Source organism: Nematostella vectensis, chromosome 3, assembly GCF_932526225.1.
Source record: "Nematostella vectensis chromosome 3, jaNemVect1.1, whole genome shotgun sequence".
Taxonomy (NCBI): domain Eukaryota; kingdom Metazoa; phylum Cnidaria; class Anthozoa; order Actiniaria; family Edwardsiidae; genus Nematostella; species Nematostella vectensis.
Window position 1 is genome coordinate 13,716,855 of NC_064036.1, and position 21,965 is coordinate 13,738,819.

General features: G+C 39.2%; 3 protein-coding genes and 1 long non-coding RNA gene across 6 annotated transcripts; 2 read left to right on the forward strand and 2 right to left on the reverse strand.

Moving 5' to 3' along the window:
• Positions 1–427: 427 nt before the first annotated feature.
• LOC5518732 lies at positions 428–5,383 on the reverse strand. 2 transcript variants are annotated; one of them, XM_032363316.2, is made up of 5 exons: positions 5,339–5,383; positions 4,801–4,933; positions 3,380–3,584; positions 2,466–2,597; positions 428–1,496 (listed from the first exon to the last, which is right to left on the reverse strand). In XM_032363316.2, exons 2-5 carry the CDS (start codon positions 4,930–4,932, stop codon positions 454–456), a joined length of 1,512 nt encoding a protein of 503 aa, XP_032219207.2. In that variant the 5' UTR covers position 4,933; positions 5,339–5,383; the 3' UTR covers positions 428–453. The 2 variants fall into 2 exon arrangements, with proteins under 2 accessions (XP_032219207.2, XP_032219206.2); XM_032363315.2 differs by having other exon boundaries at positions 4,801–4,951; positions 5,339–5,379.
• A 786-nt stretch (positions 5,384–6,169) lies between these two features.
• Positions 6,170–15,862, forward strand: LOC5518733 (dihydropyrimidinase). Its single transcript, XM_032363422.2, has 19 exons — positions 6,170–6,409; positions 8,571–8,665; positions 8,895–8,968; positions 9,057–9,167; positions 9,481–9,558; positions 9,845–9,931; positions 10,024–10,085; positions 10,905–10,985; positions 11,118–11,231; positions 11,454–11,616; positions 12,061–12,130; positions 12,316–12,416; positions 12,544–12,584; positions 12,655–12,738; positions 12,887–12,973; positions 13,243–13,335; positions 13,834–13,920; positions 14,384–14,558; positions 15,160–15,862. Exons 1-19 carry the CDS (start codon positions 6,395–6,397, stop codon positions 15,249–15,251), a joined length of 1,710 nt encoding a protein of 569 aa, XP_032219313.2. The 5' UTR covers positions 6,170–6,394; the 3' UTR covers positions 15,252–15,862.
• Positions 15,617–17,685, reverse strand: LOC125561275. The gene is made up of 2 exons (XR_007307308.1): positions 17,547–17,685; positions 15,617–17,282 (listed from the first exon to the last, which is right to left on the reverse strand). It is a non-coding gene; the product is annotated as an uncharacterized LOC125561275 (long non-coding RNA).
• On the forward strand, positions 16,348–19,109 carry LOC5518684. 2 transcript variants are annotated; one of them, XM_032363423.2, is made up of 3 exons: positions 16,348–16,458; positions 16,804–17,201; positions 17,558–19,109. In XM_032363423.2, the coding sequence occupies exons 2-3, from the start codon at positions 16,892–16,894 to the stop codon at positions 18,163–18,165; spliced, it is 918 nt and encodes a 305-aa protein (XP_032219314.2). In that variant the 5' UTR covers positions 16,348–16,458; positions 16,804–16,891; the 3' UTR covers positions 18,166–19,109. The 2 variants fall into 2 exon arrangements, with proteins under 2 accessions (XP_032219314.2, XP_001638615.3); XM_001638565.3 differs by having other exon boundaries at positions 16,359–16,458; positions 16,880–17,201.
• Positions 19,110–21,965: the final 2,856 nt, after the last annotated feature.

Sequence of the window (21,965 nt, forward strand, 5' to 3'; positions counted from 1 at the left end):
CCGAGTCGCACTCTTTGAATCTCCTGGAGTGGAGCTTGTGCCTTGCTGTATCAATCATTTTCGATTTCGTTTTCATTTAATAGCTTTCGATACAATAAAAGTCAATATTATTTTCCTGAACAGTTAAGTATTTTAAACAAATCAACTAAAAATATTTTGTAAAAGTAGAAGTGCCATACATTTATTCTTTTCCTGTCGATATTATTACATTTGCTCGGTATTTATATGTTAAACTCAATAAAAGAAGAGTAAAAAACAAGATTGTGCAACATACGGGCAACAGACGAGGTGCAGTTGAAATAAATTTTGGTTGGAGGAGGGGGAGGTGGTCATGTGCAAAAATAAAATAACGAATGGTCCCTTATGGCCATGATGAAAAAGCTTAATTGAGGTTTCTTACGATTCACAGGCTCATAAAATGCCAAACTCGCAGTTCTTAAATCGTTTATTGATTCAACTGACGAAAAGGTACCGTCCCAGGTTTGCAAATATGCTTACTACAGTGACAAAGAAACTTGAGTTCTTATTGTAAAGATAGTTGCGCGAAGGTTGGGTGAAGTACTCTTCAGCCAACAGTGCTATGTAGATGAACAGGAACAGACTTCCAAACATTGCGAGCACGATAATGATGCGGCAGGAGCCGGACATGTCGCAAAGTAGAAGCTGGAAGCTATCATCTAGCTTTGAATGAGAAACTTCTGACGCTTGAAGTTCTACTTGAATTCCAGCGTCGGATAATTCTATTGAGGTGTGCGTATCGTCTAGAAACGAATGGCTATCCTCGCCACTGCCATCATCATGTGATACGTCACTTGTTGAGGAAGAGGTCACGCTGCTCGGCGGTGTGACATCTTTGCGTGGATCTTCTTCTGTTATTCTTACACTTTCCAAAGTGGCAACATCATGTTTAGTTTGTCTTTTCAGAGCATCATGGTAAGGAAGTGACATATTAGGCAAGCTGCTGCCTCTTCTGACACTACTGCACTTAACACATCCAGTTGTGGCCGCTTCTCGGCTCATATCCCTAAAATACCTCTTCTCTTCTCTCATCTGCATATGAGCAATAACTTCAAGCATCTCCTTTAAGTGCTCTTCCAGTACCTTCTCGTGAGATTCAAGTCGCTTCTGACTGTTTGCCATGGAGCGAATTCTTTTGTAAATGCTCTCTAGGTCAACCGTTGCTCCGCTCATTCTCCTCTCCATGTTTTCTATAGAGGAATTAAGTCTTTGGATGTTTTCCAGCAGAATGTCTAAGCGCTTTTCAAGCTCTTTCGTGTCTTTATTTTTCTTGGGGTTTTGTTTCTGTGCAAGCTTCTCGACTCGCTGCTTCAGTATTTTGTTCATTTCTTGCGCATGTGCAATGTGGTCTTCCTTCTCCTGCAGTAGTTGTTGTAAGTAGTGCGCATGCTCCTCCATACTTGTCTTCTCTTCTTCAAGACGGGCGTTTGCCTTTTGCAACTCGAGCCATTTGTTTTCAACTTTGAGAATCGAAAGACCTGGAGATTTAAAGATATTTCATTTTGCATTGTCAATTATAGAAGTATAAAGTAAATGTATAGAGGAAAATGGGGAATGGTCGAACGTGGAATGTGTAAGAGGATGTCGATGTTGCGAGATTTAGGGCGCGTTTTTTCCTGTCATTCTCGAATGTCATTCGAGACATTCTGCTACAGGTAGTAGAATGGGTGGAAGTGCATTCATTCCATTCGGAAATGGGAACGCGGGATAAATGAACGCGCGCTTTTTCTATTCTAATCATTCTCATTCCGGAATCACGAGTAAAAAAACGCGCCCTTAGTGTCGTTGTTGGTTGGTGGCTGGTAGTTGTGATGAAGTGTTGCTCTGCTTTACTACTTTTAATGATGATAATAGGCAACAGTTGTGAAGTGTAAGTAGTTAATGTTTAGTGATGATGTTTAGGGGTGGTATTTGTTTGTGGTTGCGATGATGATAGCCTACTAGTAGGCGTTTGTTGGTGTTTCCGCGAAGAAAACCATTTCGCTTCGAATGGCCGCCATTTTGAATTACGACCGCGCGCAAACTGTATGCCCCCTTCTCCACAGCTTTTGCCCTTTTGCCTCATACCCAGTTCGGGCGGCCATTCGAAGGAAAGTCCGGGTTTTCTTCGCGGAAACACGTACCAACAAACGCCTACTAGTAGGCTATGATAGTTATGATAGTTGTTATGATTATATGATAATAGCGAATAAGATGATTAAGAAGAATTTACAAAGAAAATAGAAAGGTATTAGAAGAAGAAGAAGAAGAAGAAGAAGAAGAAGAAGAAGAAGAAGAAGAAGAAGAAGAAGAAGAAAGAAGAAAAAGAAGAAAAAGAAGAAGAAGACAATTAAGAGGATGCAGAAAAAGGAGAAAGTATAGGTGTTGGCATGTTTCTTTACCTCCGTCTCACATTTCTAATCAGGAAAAATAGCACGGCAAATGATAGGATTTTAATGATAACTGACCTTCGTTGAACCATTTGCCGACCCACCAAGAGAACAGGGTGATTCTACTTGTAGCACCGACCAGCCACGTCCTTGGTAGACGAAACATGTTCGAGATGATATAAAAGACGACTGACTTGTCATTCTCTAGGCCTGCAACAAATAAAATACAATACCATAGTAGTTGTTTCGGCATTTATCTCTTATCTTATACTTTATCTAAGAAAGACTCTTAGTCTCTCTGATTGCACTATGATTTACGCAACGATAGTTTTGTCAGAATCGCAATAATATTCGAATCTCACACCAAGTACGGGGTACTGTCTATCTATGTAGACAATAACCCAGCTCCTTGAAACCGTCGGTAATTGGTAAGAGCACATAGAATTATACTGGCCCAGCAGTTTTATGCTTCCTAAAAACCAATCACGCGGCAATATAGCGAGGTGCTGGATAATCCTTTGGCCAGATTACTTGAGATACCTTATTGCTATCCAGGGGCAGATACAGGGGGGTGGATTGGTTGGATATCCACCCCCCTTTTTGAGTAAAAAAAAGAAAAGTTCTTTTTGGTTTGAAGAAAATAAATGTCTGAGGCACGGGAGGTACTGTCCATGTTCCTTCGCCTGCTTAAGTTTGCTGACGCGACAAATACAATACAGCTTGAAGTATCTTTAGATACTACTTACCAACCAAGAATCAGTTATACAGTAATCCGTCTATCTGGCCATTATCCACCCCCCCATTTTGAAATCCTGGATCCACCACCTCTGTCGAAACCCAGCGGGGTAGTCAGGATTTTTTTAACAGGAGGGGCCCAAAAGGGACTTTCAATGCATTTTCTCCTGTATTTTAGATAATGTCTCATACATTTACTGTATATTTGGCGACTAAAGGAAGGGGACCCTCCTCGCTTTGCCCCTGAAACCCTTTACCTGGAATAGTAGATGCTAGGTTGTTATTGGCTTGATGACACATTTGCTGTAAGTGTCTGCTGTGAGCTCGGCTTCTTGTCCTTTCTATGCATAGAGCTCGTCGCAGTTCGTCGATTTCCAGGCAAAGTACGTCATTCAGCGCAATCTGGGAATTACGCTCTTTCTGTAGCTCCTTCGCCATAGCTTCACGTTGGTTGAGAATCACCTATATAGGTAAAAGGGTATAGTAAGTGAATGATAAAATCATAAGACGGGTTGTAGACAGGATTTCCGTGTTTCTACCCACATGGATGATAAGCAACTCTAGCCCCAGTATTTTCCTAGTCTGGGAACCTCACCCCAAACACGCCACTATATCTAGAGATGGGATTACTTCCCTGACAGCATTTCGCGACCTTCGAAATCCATCCACATAAAATCAACTTTACACCAAGGCATGATGCTTCCAAGCCAAGCAATGTTTATATCTATCACGGGCGAGCACGCTGCATAACATAATACTCTTCATTATATGGATAGTAGTGTTTTACAGAAAACTAAAACACTCGTATTTTCCATATTTTCACTAGTGAATATGTGAAAAAGTTATGTACCGAAATGTCCCGGATGTACGCGCCCGTCAAATCAAAACAGCCTTCCCGTCCATTTTGATTTTCGATTCAGTTTGTCCATATAACAAAAAGAACATTATACGATGGCTTGAAGATATGAAGTTGATTTTCTCGTGGTAAAAAAATTTAACTCGTTCGCTCACTCGTAAAACATTTGTTTCCATCGCTCGAAAATAAGCTTCATATCTTCGCACCACCTCTCTCTCTCTCTCTCTCTCTCTCTCTCTCTCTCTCTCTCTCTCTCTCTCTCTCTCTCTCTCTCTCTCTCTCTCTCTCTCTCTCTCTCTCTCTCTATATATATATATATATATATATATATATATATATTAGCTTTTTAACTTATTTTATACTGAAGAAGGCCTAAGGGCCGAAACGTTTAGTAATTTTTTAATAATGTCTAAAAGTTGGGAATCGTAGCATCTTTCTTCACACTACTATATTTATATTTTCGCTACTGAGCCCTGGTATCTTGGATATATCCTTCTAGATAGACTGGCTGTTGGCTGACGGGAATTTTCACTCAAGTTTATATATATATATCGAATCCTGCATTCGATTGGCTAATGGAGCGGTCCGGAGATTCCTATATCTGCCATAGGTCCGAGAATGGAAAATTTTGCGCGCGCTGATCGCTCAAAGTATGTTTTCGCTGGCGCGCTGAAAAAAAAAATAATTAAATAAGGTCTTCGGCCTCGGTCAGTATTTTCAAGACCTCGGTCACGGTATTTCACGATACGGACCTCCCACCCGGCAAAATAACCCCTATGTATTTTCAGTGCACAATTCAGACCCGCTATTCTGAAAAATAACCTGGGAAGCTGTGAGTTGCTTTTGTAGGTCTTCTGATTGGTCGTTGCTTCCTGGTGTGTCATGGGATACGGCATTGTTGTCTGGACTGGTGGTCGTAGTAGAGATCTTCTGCGCACGCGCAGATGACGTCATTCTGTCGACATTATGCGAGCTGTTTTTTTATCAATGAAAAGATTGACGCACGTTTTCAACAATACCCTTATGTCCCTATATAATATTAGTTTATTTAATTTCAATAAAAATAATGAATAAGGTATTTAAATGAGTAGATTTAGATGGGGTTTAAAAGCAAACTACCAAAATGTCAAATGGTCAATTTTAGAATCGTATCTTATAGGTAGGGTACATTGGGTTTCTTTCATACATTAAAACTATGCAGGTCGTTTTCTTCATTTCTAAGGAAAGACGGAGAGTTCCCCTCTGGCTTGCCAAAAGTTTTTTTTCAAAAAACACCTGTTTCTTGTGCGTCGTGGGGGAAAGTGGTCATGAGATGTAGGATGTCTATAAATCGTCTTTTGCACTTTTGCACTTTACTCACCAGTATGACAGCATTCGACGATGAAAGTTGGATGAACGTGGCTAGACCTCTAATTTTTATATTAGCACTTATGACGTCATCAACATCATGAGCGCGCGAGAAACCGCTGGTCAAGTTAGCACACAAGGCTTGTTGACTTGAAAAAAATATTTATGCGCTGCTACAAATACAATACGGGCATTTTAGTTGCAAAAAAAGCTTACATTGTTGTACAGTAGAGTGTCAGCTTTGAATTCACTACAAAGTCTGAATTTTTGGTTTTAACGAGACTCTCATGACAATGATTTGTTTGGTTGAGACACGGGTTTATATTATACTAAAATAGACCACTTATGTCTTAAGTTTTCGAGAGAAAAATTGCTCTCTTTGCGTAACGTTTTTGATTGTTTGTAAGCTCAGTGGATCATGCACATGAAAAGGAGCCCCTGAACAAGACACCTGTTGTATGTTGTATGAAATATTCACACTAAAAACTAAAAGAAATTAGGATTAGTAAGGGTCCCTAAAAAAATAAAGCAATCATTAATGGTAATATTTTTTACTCGCTCATCAATTGTGAATGGACTTGACAAGATTTAGATTATAATCATTAAACATGTTTACGTTAAGAAAGCAATTTATCTTTATACTACAAAAATCAATATTTCTGTTGCCATAAATCGTGTAATGAAGGTAAGAATATAAAAATAATGTTGGACTAGTGTTGATAAAAGGAATTTGTCTTGTTTAGTATAAACAAAGCGAGGAACAACGAGAGCACCTGCAAATGATGTGCTAATGAAAACAACGACCTTCAAGTTCCAGAATCACTGCAATAAGTACAGTAAAAAGGCAGGAATACGCTTTATTCCTATTTTTATTGTAATTTCGAAACTGTGGATGTTAATCTGTACAGTCCTCGCATTCTCTGTCGTTCCATTCCAGTGGTTCAAGCTTGGGGTGCCGTCTTTCCCAGGGTACCTTTGCGCGCCGTGCGAGCTGTTTTCGCGGGTTTGCAAACCGTAAAACAGAGAGCAAACCACAGCGAAGGGAAAACCCAACCTTTTCCTCCCCAAAATGACTTCAGCAATGGTGAGTAAAAATCAAGATGACTACTAACGGAGTATACATATATTGGAATTTACAGGGTTTATGGTTCGATGTAAATATTGAAGTCTAACGTTTGCTTCCAGTCAATTTGACTGATGTCGTTCGGGACATCTTGCATTAAAAATGATTATTATTTTCAACCTGTAGGCTAGCCAGACTCTGTTATCATCTTTGTTTTACGTATCTACAAATGCTTAGTAGATCAGCCAGGCTAACTGCCAGTCCTGCGATGGATAGAAATTATATGCCTTCGACTTGCCGATTAAGCAGGTCGCACGCTTGTTTATTGTCCTAAAAAGTACTAGACTTGGGAGAGCATGTTTAGGGTGTATGGTTATTTATTTCCGATATAAAGTTTTGTCCACAGGTCCGTTTATGAACCACCTTAGTCTAGATCGGAGCCAACAATAAGTAACTTTATCTATAGCAATGTTTTATTCTGTTTTGTGGCTAAAGTTCACGTTGCTTGAATCAAAATTAGTGACGGTTCTTTGATAAATAGCTCAAGTTCACGATTGTCTTATCAATTTCATTTACAATTATGCAAGTCTGATAAACGTTTATTACCATGTAGATCGAGCGATTCTTTCTAGCATTGATAAAACTCTCCCATACCGATGGACGCAGCAAATGTAATTTTATACTATGGCGGTTAAGTGATTTTGTAACGTGTCAATAATTTCTTTGAGATTCATCGGAAGCTCTTGAATTGCTATGAATTATGAATTCATCGTAACATTGTTAGCCTCTGGGCGTAGACCAGTTCGATTTAAACACTAGAGCTATTGAACGAGAGAGAATTATAGCGCTTTTTAAAATGTTCCTCTGTTTATTTCTCGAAATGTTTGGTAACATGTGAGGTAATCGATGTTAGCTTAGGTAAAGGATTTATGAATAACGCTGCCTTCCTGTAACTCAAGAGTTTTGAAATGAAACTCTCGTTCTTATACTAGTAAATTAGGGACCGGAATTGGACGGAATAAATTACTCTTAGTCGATTCTTTGGAGCGCAAATTTTGACATTATGTTTAGAAGTTCTGTAGGTAATCGGTTTTGTTGATGTTTATAGGAAGGGTTTGCTAGACAATGGGTCACACTGGGGCTTTGGCTCGGAGGAAATAGGTTTAACAAGTACTTCATTTAAATTCAGTATGCACACTTTGCATAATTCTCATACAGTGGAACGATTTATAGACCCTAAAGTGCTCAAAGCAAATAAAAAAATCCAGGGACTTCGAAATTTTATTTCTTTACACACAATAGCATCTTCCTCGCAAAAGATGATACAATAAATATTTATTTGTTTTTTCTTTTATTGATTGTAAATGCAGAAATATATACAGACTTGTACTAGAACAATAGTAGCTCAAAAAACACTTAAAAATTATCAAGCAAGAAGTAATGATAGTTAGTCACTTAATGATAGTACTCTACTTTCTTTTCAAGTTTAAGAAATTTCAAATAAATGAGGTTTTTTGCTTTTTGTTCCACGTTTATCATACAGGTGGAAATAAATTATTTACGTAACATGCCTAAAAAGGGGATCCAGCCATATTTCAATTTCAAATAAACTGGATAAGACATACAGTAGTGGAAACCTGGTAAAGCCATACTTGATACAATAGTCTTCTCTGTATACCATATGGATTTCTTGTTGCACCAACTGTAAAATGTTTGGAAAATAATTGTGATTTTATATTATTCTCAATATAGCAATGGAATGTTTGGGTCTCTTGTCATATCCCTATATGTAGTATCCATGAAACAAGAAAATTCAAGAGTTTCAGTGTTTTGTGATGAACATGATGATAAATGAATGTGACTATAAATCACCAGTGAATTTAGCTTTTAGCTAGAAATTAGCTTTGTAGACATGGGGTGCGTATGGGTTACTGAGAAACCACTCACAACAAATAAATGCAATTTAAAATCAATCAGGTCCATAAAGGCATGTACCCCCCCCTCCCCCCCTTTTATAAGATTTCCTCTTCCTCTTAAAGAGCTCCTGGGTTTCCACTTGTAAAACTACCCATCTTAGCCTACTTACAATGCGATGAAGCATTAGTAAGGGAGTGTTCATTGTAAAAAAAGTGAAAGATTTTTTTCTTCCATTTAAAGTTTTGTTTTCTTAATTACCTTTCAGGCGCAGAAGGATCGTATTTTGATCAAGGGTGGAACCATTGTAAATGATGACCAAATGTTTGAGGCTGATGTCTACATTGAGAATGGTCTGATCAAGTAGGTTTTCTCATACTATTATCTGCACTTTCCTCTTAAACCATCTCATTTTATTTGAGAATGAGTCCCCACAACAAAGCAGTGGAGGTAAGAGAGTAGGAAATTTTTAACCATTAAGTACTTCAATTATCTACACAGTATTTTGGTAATCACCAATGAGATACTATATTATACATGTAATATGCTCTCTAAGCATTTGCTGATGTTTAGCTCTTTATCTGTCCTTCAGGGAAATAAGCAAATCTGTCATTTGCCCTGGAGGTACAAAAGTCATTGATGCATCCAGAAAGCTCATCCTTCCAGGTTAGCTCATACCACGCACCATTTATACTTTGGGTGGTTCAGAGTCTAGATCCTTGTTTCTGACATTGTGCTTGTTGCGCCGTGGTAGGTGGTATTGACACCCACACCCACTTGCAGATGCCTTTCATGGGCACTACGGCTATTGATGACTTTTTTATTGGCACAAAGGCTGCCCTGGCAGGGGGAACAACCATGATCAGTAAGTCGGAACTCTCTTGACTTTCCTAGAATGTTTCATATGGTATTCTTATAGAAACTTTCAGTGTAGAAATTACCAAAAATGTGAAGAGAATGTTGCAATAATGTTACATTGTAGTAAAACACTTATATTAACTGGTATCACATATAATTTATTCTGTTTTGTTGAAAAACCATGGTCAATACAAGTCACAACTCTTGTTTTTCCCAGAACCACCTTCCTAGACTTTTCACAGTAAAAAGGTTTTTAATCTTTTAATAGAAGGTTTAAGTCTAGTGGAATGTTGCTCACACATGATTGATTGTGTTTTCAGTTGACTTTGTCATCCCAGCAAAAGGGGAATCATTGCTAGAGGCTTATGACAAGTGGAGAGGTTGGGCAGATGAGAAAGGTATTATGTCTTTGGAAAAAGAGGAATAAGTGTATAAAAATTTACTTGCACTAACGCATGTCTTTTGCTATCCATACAAACCGAATATCATTAGAAGAAGGTATAAAGAAATGACAAAATCTGTTAGTTCTGAAAGAATACAGACTTTTGTCTATCTGTTAATAAGGATTATTGGAGCTTTTTCTCATATTTTCATTTTTTATTTGGCTAGTGTACAGTGACTATGTTGGTCCCTGTTTTCACAAGGATTACTGGAGCTTTTTTGCATATATTTTTGTTCTGTTAGTGTGCTGTGACTATGGTTTCCATGTTGCTGTGACTTGGTGGAGTGAGGAAGTGGCAGAAGAAATGGAAATCCTTGTTAAAGAGAAAGGTAATGTGACTTCCAGGAAAAGAAATAAAATGATCATCTCTTGCTGTTTTTTAGACATAAAGCTAATAATCATACTCCTATTTATTTGATAGGTATCAACTCATTCAAGACTTTCATGGCATACAAGGATGTGATGATGATCAATGATGCTGAGGTATTTTTAAGTTTCCCTTCAATCCACTCCCTGGCCTGCAAAATCTTACAACAGCAAATATTCGCACAGTTTTTTTTGGCCCATTCTTTAGCTAAGGTTACCAAATTCCTCTAAAGCTAATAATATGTCAAAATTACAGGGCTTCTGGAATAACGTAGAAAAAAAATTGAAATTATGTGGGATTTTTTGCTAAATTACGCGCTAAATTATGCAGAAAATCAACGGTCATGCGCAAAATTACGCTGAATTGCACAATACATTCTTTACTGAATTATGCGCTAAATTACATGGAATATCAACTATTACGCCCCAAATTATGCGGAATTGCACATATTTCATGGAAAACAAACAATTAAGAGCTAAATTACTTCGAATTTCCAGCGAAAATATCTTAGGCGAGTTTCATTTGCTCCAGGCCTTCGCGGTTTAACAAATAACACCTAGTCTTTTTTGTTGTTTTCAAAATATCACATCTTTACAAAGAATATCTGTCTTTTTTACGAGAAATAGAGGTAAGACCCCTTAAAGAACACATTAGCTGTGTAATTAAATGATTGGCTTTCAAAATTAAGCCGAATTACGCAGGATTACACAGAAATTTGTGGATTACGCGGAGAAAGCCAAATTACTCGCTCCCGCACAAGCGCGTAATTCCAGAAGCCCCAAGATTATAAAAAAACACTGAATATTGATTATGTATTAAAAAGACATCTACAATAGCTCAATTCTTATTGAAATTTATTTTCTGTGTTTTTTTTTTTAGTATTTACTGTACTGTTGTTGTTAAACTGTACTGACATGTTTTTTGTATTTTGTTAGATGATTAACTGTTACAAAAAGTGCAAGGAGATTGGAGCCATCGCCCAAGTCCATGCTGAGAATGGTGACTTGATTGATGAGGTACAGTTCATTCTAAGAATACAAGGTCTTTTTCAGACTAGATTATACCATATATACTGTATTCTGCTTTGCCTTTTCAATGTCCAAGTGTGCATATAATATTCAAAATTGGTGTGGTTTATTTGTCTGTAGGGTGCCAAAAAGATGATCGCTATGGGAATAACAGGCCCAGAGGGTCATGAGATGTGCCGGCCTGAGGAAGTTGAGGCTGAGGCCACACAGAGAGCAATTACTATTGCTAACCAGGTTAGCCATGTTTGAAGCCTGTGGCATTGTAAAATGTGTTATGAAAATTTTAATATGATTGTGATTGTGATTAAAGTAGAGATTTTTTTGTTAAAAAATTCTTTTTGATACATGATGCTGATACGTGATTTTCACAAAATAAGTAAAATTGTTGCTTCGTGGGTTGCTTCTGCATCATTCTGTTGTCTTCTTGAGTTCATTTTATACCTGTCCAATCTCCAGGTTAATTGCCCTCTGTATGTAGTCCATGTTATGAGCAAGAGTTCTGCTAAGGTGATCAGTGATGCTAGACGCCTTGGAAAAGTTGTAATAGGAGAACCCATTGCAGCTGGTCTTGGATGCGATGGTACCAACTACTGGCACAAATGCTGGAGACATGGTGCAGGTATTCCCACCTTTTCTATTCACCCTAGGGTTTTGAAAAATATCTTTGTCATGCATACAATACTTTACTGTGCATGTGATACACCGAATACGAAGTACTTTTTAATTGGAAGCATTTTTCCAACCTCCCTCCTAATGTAGACTTGCTAGTATAGTCACAAAACTGAAAGGCTGTGAATTGATAAGCCTATGTTCCAACATCAAGAACATGTAAATTGTGTCTTCTTGGTCCGGATATGGGTAATTTTATCTCCCCCTTGTTGAATATGACAGAATCCATTTTATGTGAAAACTTTAATTCTTGCCAGACCTGGCCTAGCTCTTCTTTCTGGTTTCTTATTATTGAGCTGCAAAACAAACTGAACCACCAAGTATTTTCCAACTGTTGCTGTATTTACTATTGTTGATTGCCACCCAAGCAGTATCTGTTCTTTGATTATTGTAGGCCATGTTATGGGTCCTCCACTCCGTCCAGACACATCTACTCCAGAACACCTTATGAATCTCTTGGCAAAGTAAGTATTTCTACTTTTTTGGTTCCAAAATTCATATTAATAATAATTCATGTTAATAAACAGCTTTGAGCAACCTCTATTTGAATCCAAACAATGACTTAATTCATCGTTTAGACAGGTACACACCTGAGTACTGTAAGTGTTTCTAAATGTGATGTTTTTTTTTTTTGCTCTTTTTTGTCTAGTGATGACCTTCAGTGCACAGGAACAGATAACTGCACATTTAGCTCAGAACAGAAAGCTCTTGGCAAGAATGACTTTCGCAAAATTCCAAATGGTGTTAACGGTAAGTGTTGATTGACTTAAAGTCAGGTTGTAGACTGAGGACTACTTCCAATGTTTACCCATATCAAGTGGACAAGATCAAGTTATCACTACCTTCTTGAGTAAACTATAGCATATTGCCCTTGCAGGCATTGAAGACAGAATGTCCGTAATCTGGGAAAAAGGCGTGGTGAGTAGTAGAATTAGTCAACCACCAGGTGTGATGATTATACACGCTCATTTGGGGATTTGTTTTGCAGCATGCAGGTAAAATGGATCCTTGCCGGTTTGTTGCTGTTACAAGTACAACTGCAGCCAAGATCTTCAATGTCTATCCCCAAAAGGTGATATTGTTTTTCCAGCCCAATGTTTCACAAATAGAATGTATTTTAAACTAGTTTATTTTTAACTCCTACATTTTTTTTGGAAAGTGCAATAGAGAACATTATTTTTACGGTCCAGCCAGTGTAATATGTTGTTGTTTACTCATAGGGTCGTATTGCCATCGGCTCTGATGCAGATATTGTGGTCTGGGATCCAGAAGCAACAAGAGTCATATCTGCCAAAACACACCATCAGGTAAACACACCATCAAGGTAAAATTTCCATCAGGTTAACAAATCATGGGAAAAAAACCCTTACTCAACATGGGTCCAGTAGGCACCAGACTGATCATCCAGCTTTCTCACTTTTTACATGTACTTATATGCAGACATGTTTCACATTTGTATAGCGCAAATTACCATCGCTAGACATGATCAAATGCATCCCTGCCAGTATTTTATGAAATATCCTTATTTCAACTGTTCTTCTTCTGTTGCCTTACTCAAGCCCTTGTATCTTCACAGGCTGTAGACTTCAACATATTCGAGGGAATGGAGTGCCATGGGGTGCCGGTGGTGACCATCAGCCAAGGCAAGGTCGTGTATGAAGGGGGCGAGGTAAGTGTGGAGCAAGCTGCTTTCTTTTCCAAACGACCCCGTGCAACGAAAAGTGATACAACCTTCTGATTGAAGGTGTTTGGATGTCGCAACTATCGTGTTAATTCCGTAATCTGATGCAAAATGTCATTAAAGTTAGTTTTTTTGCACCTGAAAACTAACTAAACTTGTTAACCATACCCAAGACTAGTAGTTATGATAATTTGTTCCTTGTGAGCTCCAATCGGTTTGTGGCTCTGGGTGGTCTATCCCTTTTTTTCTTGAAATATAATGAGATCTTGTATGTTTTTATATTGAGGTCCTGCTAGGTTTACGTGTTTTTTTGTTTCAGGCGGTTTAACCCCTACATTTACCCCTCTTTGGATTAGATTATTACGAGCTAGTGTCTAGTGAAAATTGCTTGTCTACCATGGCTTCAATGCTGTTTTTCTCTTCCTTTCCTTCCCTTCGATTATACTAAGATCTTGTGTCTAACATTTATTATGTTTTCCTTGCTAGTTCCATGTGGTCCGTGGCTCTGGCCGTTTCATACCCACACCTCCCTTCTCTCATTACATGTACAGCAGAATCCACACAAGAGACAAGGTAAAACCACATTTACCCGTTAAAATAGCTTCTCTCCAAAAACTGAAATTCGTCCGATATCTGCAATAGGAATAGGCTGAGAGAAAGAACAGCCAATTAACTGCAACAAAAGAGAAGCAACAAAGCTTTGTACTATAGCACCTCATTCCTTTTTGTCTGACTCGGCAAAATAAAATGGGATTCCGTAAGGCTTCAAACCAGGGCCTCACCGTTACGTTGCATTTAACAGAACTCTTCTATGCGATTCGGTAATAGTTTTGTTGACATCAAGTGCAACATCACACTAAAAAAATAAGGTTATCAGAAATCTTATTCATATCGTCCTCATATTATTTATATATTTCTGAAATACTTTCTTTTTTTTCTGAGTTTATGACATGTTGCATTTTTTATAACAACTACACCACTTACTACATCCAAACTCATAATCCTACTTAACACGTTTTTTTCTCTTATTGTTTAGAATTGCCAACCAAAAAAGGTTGATCGAGAACCTTACACTGGAAAAGTACTGACAATCGAACCTGACCCTAAGGCTGCGGTATTTACTTCGCCTGCTCAGCGGAGAATGAAGGAGCGAGAAGAAGTCAAGAAGAACCCACACAGAGATCTCCATCGCTCAGGCTTTGAGCTTTCAGGTATGCATAACACAGAGATCTCTATCGCCCATAATTTGAGCTATCAGGTACGCGTAACACAGAGATCCCCATCGCCGTACTTTGACCTATCAGGTGCTCATAACACAGAGATCTTCATCGTTCAGGCTTTGAGCTATCAGGTACGCGTAACACAGAGATATCCATCGCCCATAATTTGAGCTATCAGGTACGCGTAACACAGAGATCTCCATAGCCCATACTTTGAGCTATCAGGTAAGCTGCGCAAAGTGATCTCCATCGCTCAGGCATTGATCGGTCTGGTAAGCTTGTAGGGAGATTCTTCCCTACTGGAAAGGATTATCAAAGGACTTTTTGAATAACCAAAATGGAATTTATTTGGAATGTCCGATTCTCTTCGTGGAGTGGCATTTTATTTCTGGGATGACACAATTTCATATGTTCTCGCTCTAGTTTTTTATACACTTTAGATAACCGGATTTAAGTATTTGTATACGGACGATTATAAGTCCGACAAGATTATATTCCTTCCTTCCATTCATAGACTTCCACACTCACAAATTCACATAGAACAACCTAGACAATCTTTAGTCTTATCTAGAATGTGCATTACTTGTTTTAGGGAGGCAATTTGATGACGAACGGCCGTACCGACCATCCTCCCGAGTAGCCAAACCTCCCGGTGGTGCGTCTTCAATTGTATTCGATCAATAAGGCCCTGGTCACCGTGCCCTACTGACCTCAGCACCCCCTAGACATCTGTACGGAATCAAGGCAGTCTTGTTACAGTGTCACGCGCGCTACCATGGCAACCAAGACAAAAAAACAAATGTTGTTTCTGAAATGGCCACAAAGAACTTCTCTTGTGAACTTGTAGGGCAGCAATACTGGACTAAAGTTGCATGATACGATGTAGTGCATGGTGTTTTGGGACTTTATGACGTCCTCAATGTTGTACACTGATAGATAGACCCAAAGGTATGGTTTTGATGTCCTTGAGGAAATCATCTTATTGGTCATACTCCTTTTCTTGAATTATATTTTTTTGAATGTTTCTTAACCTTCTTGTATAACTTATCTTGTTTAGTTTTTTTTTTTAAGTAGTGACCCTGCTTTGGTTTTGTAGAGTGTCAAAATGTTTGCTTGAAAACTTTTACGAGAAGTATGTTCCATTGTCACTTCGTTTTTGCCACAACTATATATTAGCAGTTGCTGTTATTTGTATTATAATTATGTGAAGAAACACCTTTAGAATAATGTCATATGTAAATCTGTAAAAGGTTCTGCTCAAATTTGACAAGAGCAATAAACAACTGTTAAACTGATCTCTGTGACGTCGGAATTGTCGACTTTATATCTGGCGTTGATGTTACACAACTCGCAAATAGCCTATTCACAGTGCAAGCGTCCAAACAAGATCAATATGACAAGCATAACATTTCCCCTTCATTGATGCGTTATAGTCTTTAATGGAGTAAAAGCATTTTTAAAAGCATATATTTCCAAACAAATCAACGTAAAAATTGACATCTCCCTTGCATTTTTCCATTTTTAAAACATCTGAGCGTTTAATTAAGGACCACAGAATATGGGTTATCCATATCAGATGCCCTATATTCCCAAAGCCCAAAAAAGTATAGAAACCGTAGATTTGACAAATGATATTGTCAAATCGTTTGGCTACATTTACCCAATATCACTGACCGTCTATTCGTAGCGATATTTGGAATTAAAAAGCCCTGGAAATATAAAATTTCAGGAGAGTTGATTAGATGGTAGCTTTCATATTACCTGCCATCTAATTATAACACAACAGGTACATGAGTCCTAGGTACCAGACTTTACAATCGGCGACGCTACTTTGCAGCTTGTGGACTGCCTTAATGTCTGTCTCCCTTGCGATTTGCCACATTTGTCGACGGTAAGGGCATTAAGGAAAGAAGTGTCGCACAGTGAATGTAACAGCTTTATATTCCTGCATTTTTGGCTCAGCTATTAGCTACGTCTCAGCGAGCGTATCCTGTTGTTTGGTTGTGACATAGTACATTCCTTTCAACTGTTATCCACCCACACTATTCTATGCACAAGCAGTCTTTTTAAAAGTCCTTTAATTTCTTAAGCTTTGTGGAGAATACTAATATCCACCATCAATATTACCAGGCGCCGTTTTCATTAAGGAATTTTCCTTAAATACTAAGAGAACTATGTATGTTTTATTTGTGTTTTTCTTTGGAAAGTTCATAACATCTTCCAATTTGCCTTCAAGCGCGCCAGACGCCCCATTGAGAGTGGTGCCCCACAAATAACCAATACATCTACATCATTTGTTCTACGGACTTCAGTTCTTTTGCCAGATGGAGTCCAAACACGATCTAGATCCTCAGGTATCAGAGAACAGCTGCGATTCTGTGCACCGTAAAGACGCGAACATCGACAGCCTCACTCGACTGGTGACAGAGTTGAAAGCGAGCGTAGCGGAAAGAGATGGTAAAATTAACCATTTAAGAAAAGAGCGGGACGATGGTAGATTTCATATACAAAAACTAGAGAAAGAGAAGGAAACGCTTCACAGCAAGCTCTTGTACCAGCAGATGCGAGCAGAAACTCTGGAAAATGAAGTTGAACGAATAACGAGGTCTTCTTGTTATGACGGCAGTGAAGATGGTGAGTTCTTGTGAAAAGTTACTTTGCGCAAGGTCCGAGGGGGAGGGGGCATACGATGTTTAGAAATGCTCACTTTGTGTTCTAAAAGAAGAAAAACATTCAACACATCATCACAAAAATGAGCTACCTGCAAGCGAGGAGGAAAAATGCAACTTTGTCTTTATTCGTGATATTTACAATTGTAAAAAATGTGGCCACTGGATTAATAAACATTTCTTGCATAATCATTTTTCATTTCCATTATCTAATGATGACGTGTCAGTTGATGTCCAAAGTTCGGTAAGGATTCTAGGTTTCCTATCGTGTTAAGTATTATCCTTAATGACAATTACATTTCATACTTACTTTCAATGCAGAAATTGATGGAAGCAAAGCGTCACTGCATATACCAGAAGATGACTTGACAGATGCGGCCGTGACAATCACGCAACAACAAACTGAGGCTTTGACAGAAAACCACGCTCAATCATGTGCTGTTAGCGCAACTAAGGTAACGCAACAACTGCGTGACCCTGAGCTGAATGAACAAATCAAACGCTTGAAGCAACTATTAGACCTTCGAATGGACCAACACAGAAACCATCTGAGAACCTTCAAGGAGAACAGCGACAAAGCTCATGGTGTTTATGCAGAAAAACAGCTTGTCGCTATGGCAACTGTACAGCAGACTCTGGTTGGCTACCTGGAATGGGAAAGCCATGAGCTTGAGCATGCGCAGAAGACAGACGAGCTTGAGCATGCGCAGAAGACAGACGAGCTAGAGCATGCGCAGAAGACAGACGAGCTTACAGTGGCGCTGAGCAACATCGTAGATAGGTTACAACAGAGTCATGAACCGAAGCGAATCAAGTCAAGCAGGAAAGAGAAGACGTCTTTACCTTTAAAATTTATCGTTTTCATTCTTGCCCCTGTGTTACTAAGTGTTATGTGTTATTGTGCCTTTTTTTCTCATGCCCAAAATTAGCTGAGCAGTCTACAATACTAGGAACTGTCCGTCCCGTTATTGTCTGGACTTCGCGTATAATTTATTAGCTTAATGGAGCTCAAGGTTAGGTTGGCGGACGCGCCTGACAAACGTACTGCCAGTGAAATGTGATGATCATCATTTCACAAAAATGAAAACAATCCTTCGTCTTCTCTTACTGCACATTAATGAATGAGGTTCTCTGTAGCTTGAAGGTTAAAGGACAGGATCATAGCATGACCTCCCCCCACTTCGTGTTAGTGGCGTCTACCTCCCTTTAGAAGAAACTAAATTTTCCACTAACGGTCATCAAGGGAGGTGGTCTAGGTATCTATGTCTACGTAGCTTTTTAACCTAAAATAAATATTGTAATGTAATGAATCGTTTTCGAGGTATTCACCCCTCTGTAACAGACCAAGCGAAACCGATATTTTCGTCGGGTTTTGGGGAACTCACCGGGTTTGAAATTTCCACCGGATCAGCTTTTATTGATTACCCCCGGTCACTCAACTTACTCGTCGGGTAAGAAAGAAACTGTTCGGGTCTAAGCCTCCCCGGGTGCCGGGAACTAAGAGCTCGTCCGGTAGGGGGGGAATTTCCGTCGGGTCGGGTTTCGCCGAGTCTGTTACAGAGGGGTGTAGGTATGTTATTTAAAAATAGATTATAGCCTGCTACGTCTAGTGTGATTCCATCGTTAGCATAATATACAAATAAACACAACAGGAACATTCCATTATTAAGGGAGAGGAGAAAGCAACTTATTGTATTTAGTTACTTGTAATTTGGTGCCAGATGGTTTAAGATAATCTCATGCTTTCTAAAACTATATAAATTACTAGTGAAAGAAAAAGCGGCTTTAGTTTCAAATAGTGACCGCGTGTGAGCAGATAAAAAGTATAAAGAAAATATCTGGGAAGAACACAGTAAATTAACAAGTAAGTTAACAACTCGCGTTGTCTGGTTGTGTCGACGCTAGAAGTAGTGTCCGAACATACAAACATACTGTACTGTGTTGTCTCCTATATGAACACAAAAACATTCTGTTCTTCTTTACGTCTAGTATTTCTTACCTATGTCACCCAATTAAGGTTACGGGGTGCCTTGAAGTGAAAATTCTATCGAAAAAATATTTTTGCATCTTTAAATTCCCTACTACATTACCTTTATTATAGCAAAGAAAAATGTTTTGAATTTTATTATCTTCTCGATAATAAGGAAAAACGAACTTTGCTTGAAGACTTTGTGTAAGCATCTAGGTGTTTTAATCCTTTAAAATCCTCTTATCAATTCCTGGAACCCTGTGTTCCCTACATCCGGGACCATGGGTTATAGTTAATTAGCATACTGTTTTTACCCGTAAATCCCAAAAATTTCAAATTCAGTTCCTTCGTCTTGCGGAAAGTCCTATAAGCGTTCCGAAATATATAACCGATAGATAAAAGAAAACGACGGAAGTCTGCATTGGGTCGTCTCAAGAGTAAAACGAGCGTGAAGACTTCTAAATGAAAGATCTCGCTAAAAGCGAAAAGGACAATCTTCTTGTTGGCTTCTCTTGTATTAGTTTGTCCCTACAACCCGCTTCAAGGTTATCAGCGAAGAATACCTCATCGTTTCCAAAATCAAAACATTAAGACGAAATCATTGGTTACGATTTGTCTAGTACATGTCACAAAATCGCGAAAAACCTGCCCTATTTGCTACCGGTCTTAGCCGCGCTTTCCTGGTTTCGCGTGAGCGCGGCTTTTCCTTGTCTTCCCCATATGTGCAGGAATACTTGCTTGTCACTTGTCTTTCTTATGGCGAAATTCGAAACTCCCCGTAATGACTCGGTTTTATCGCCTCTTATTGGTCGGTCTGTTTATCTAGAGCTGATGATATGATCACCTCGTTGACTCAAGTAGGCGTGGCACTCTCCAAGAACTTTCAATCAAGATTTTCTCGGCTTTGAATTCGCGTGCATTTCTAAACTTCAAAACCCTATTGTGCGTAAAGTATACGAGCTATTACCGCAAAATTTGGCAACACGCTAGATTATTTTTTCAAGAGTGATACTGTGTTCAGTTGTTGAGAGATTTTGAGCGGATCGTATTTTATGTCCTCCGGTGTCGTATTACCTGGAAATTCTTTAGTCCTCTGACTTTGACTCAAATTTGCATAGGAACAAAGAAAAATATCTCAAAAGCCGAACACAGTTTGGTAGGTGTGTATATGGTGATTGACATAAGCCATAAAGCGTAAAGATCTGCCGGATAGTTAAGACATATTAGGGTTTTTAAGGGATGTGATAAGCTGAAAAAAAGCGCGTGATTAAAACCCGTTAAAAATAATTTAAGCATTATATCAAACCTAGAAACAAAAAGGATTATCGTGTTTCCCATTTGTAAAGCTTTACAATGATATGAGCATATTTGATTTAATCTGACGCGCGTATCAAAATTTTCCTCGACACTTTGGTTTTTCGGCTTCCCGCGGGCTAAAGGCACCCCGTAACCTCAATGCGCTTTTGGGGGGGGAGAGGGTTGGGGGGGGGGGGGGGGCTTCGGCTGTTGCCCCGAATTTTAAGTTGTACTCATTCCAGTTCATTTACAGTTGGGCAATACCGCGATTTCAGGTGAAGGTAATACCTCGATCTCCAGGGAGGGCAATACTTCGATTTCAAGTGAAGGTAATACCTCGATCTCCAGGGAGGGCATTACTTCGATTTCATGTGAAAATTTCAAGTGGAGGAAATACCTCGATCTCCAGGGAGGGCAATACTTCGATTCCAAGTGAAGGTAATACCTCGATCTCCAGGGAGGGCAATACTTCGATTTCAAGTGAAGGTAATACCTCGATCTCCAGGGAGGGCATTACTTCGATTTCATGTGAAAATTTCAAGTGGAGGAAATACCTCGATCTCCAGGGAGGGCAATACTTCGATTCCAAGTTAAGGTAATACCTCGATCTCCAGGAAGGGCAATACTTCGATTTCAAGTGAAGGAAATACTTCGATTTCAAGTGAAGGAAATACCTCGATCTCCAGGGAGGGCAATACTTCGATTCCAAGTTAAGGTAATACCTCGATCTCCAGGAAGGGCAATACTTCGATTTCAAGTGAAGGAAATACTTCGATTTCAAGTGAAGGAAATACTTCGATTTCAAGTGAAGGAAATACCTTGATCTCCAGGGAGGGCAATACTTCGATTTCAAGTGAAGGTAATACCTCGATCTCCAGGGAGGGCATTACTTCGATTTCAAGTGGGGCAATAAAAACCTCAATTTCTTGGGGGGCAATACCTCGCAGTGCCGCAGGAAGCTTTGAAATATTGAAGGGGCGCATTAAAGAAATATTGGTGGCACAGCAACGCCGCTACTGATCATTTCCGGGGAGGAAGGCACGTGACCCCTGCTACGGCCCTGACTCGATTTTAAGTGGGGGTAATACCTCGATTTCCAGTGGGCAATCCCTTGATTTGCAATGGGGGCAATACCTCGATTTGCAATGGGGGCAATACCTCGATTTGCAATGGGGGCAATACCTCCATAACCACTTCGATTTCCAGAGGGTAATACATCGATTCCAGTGGCGCTATACCTTAATTTCCAGTGGGAAGGGCAACGCCCCATTTTCTAGAGGGCAATACCTGGGATTCCAGAAGACAATACCTTGATTTCAAGTCGGGCAATACCTCGATTTCCAATGGGGATAATACTTCGACCATGGGGAGATACCCCAATATCCAGGAGATAACAAATTTTCTTGAGGGGCACAGTATTGAGTATCCTATGGAGATTCAGGGGTAGATAGGAGAGTTCTTCGA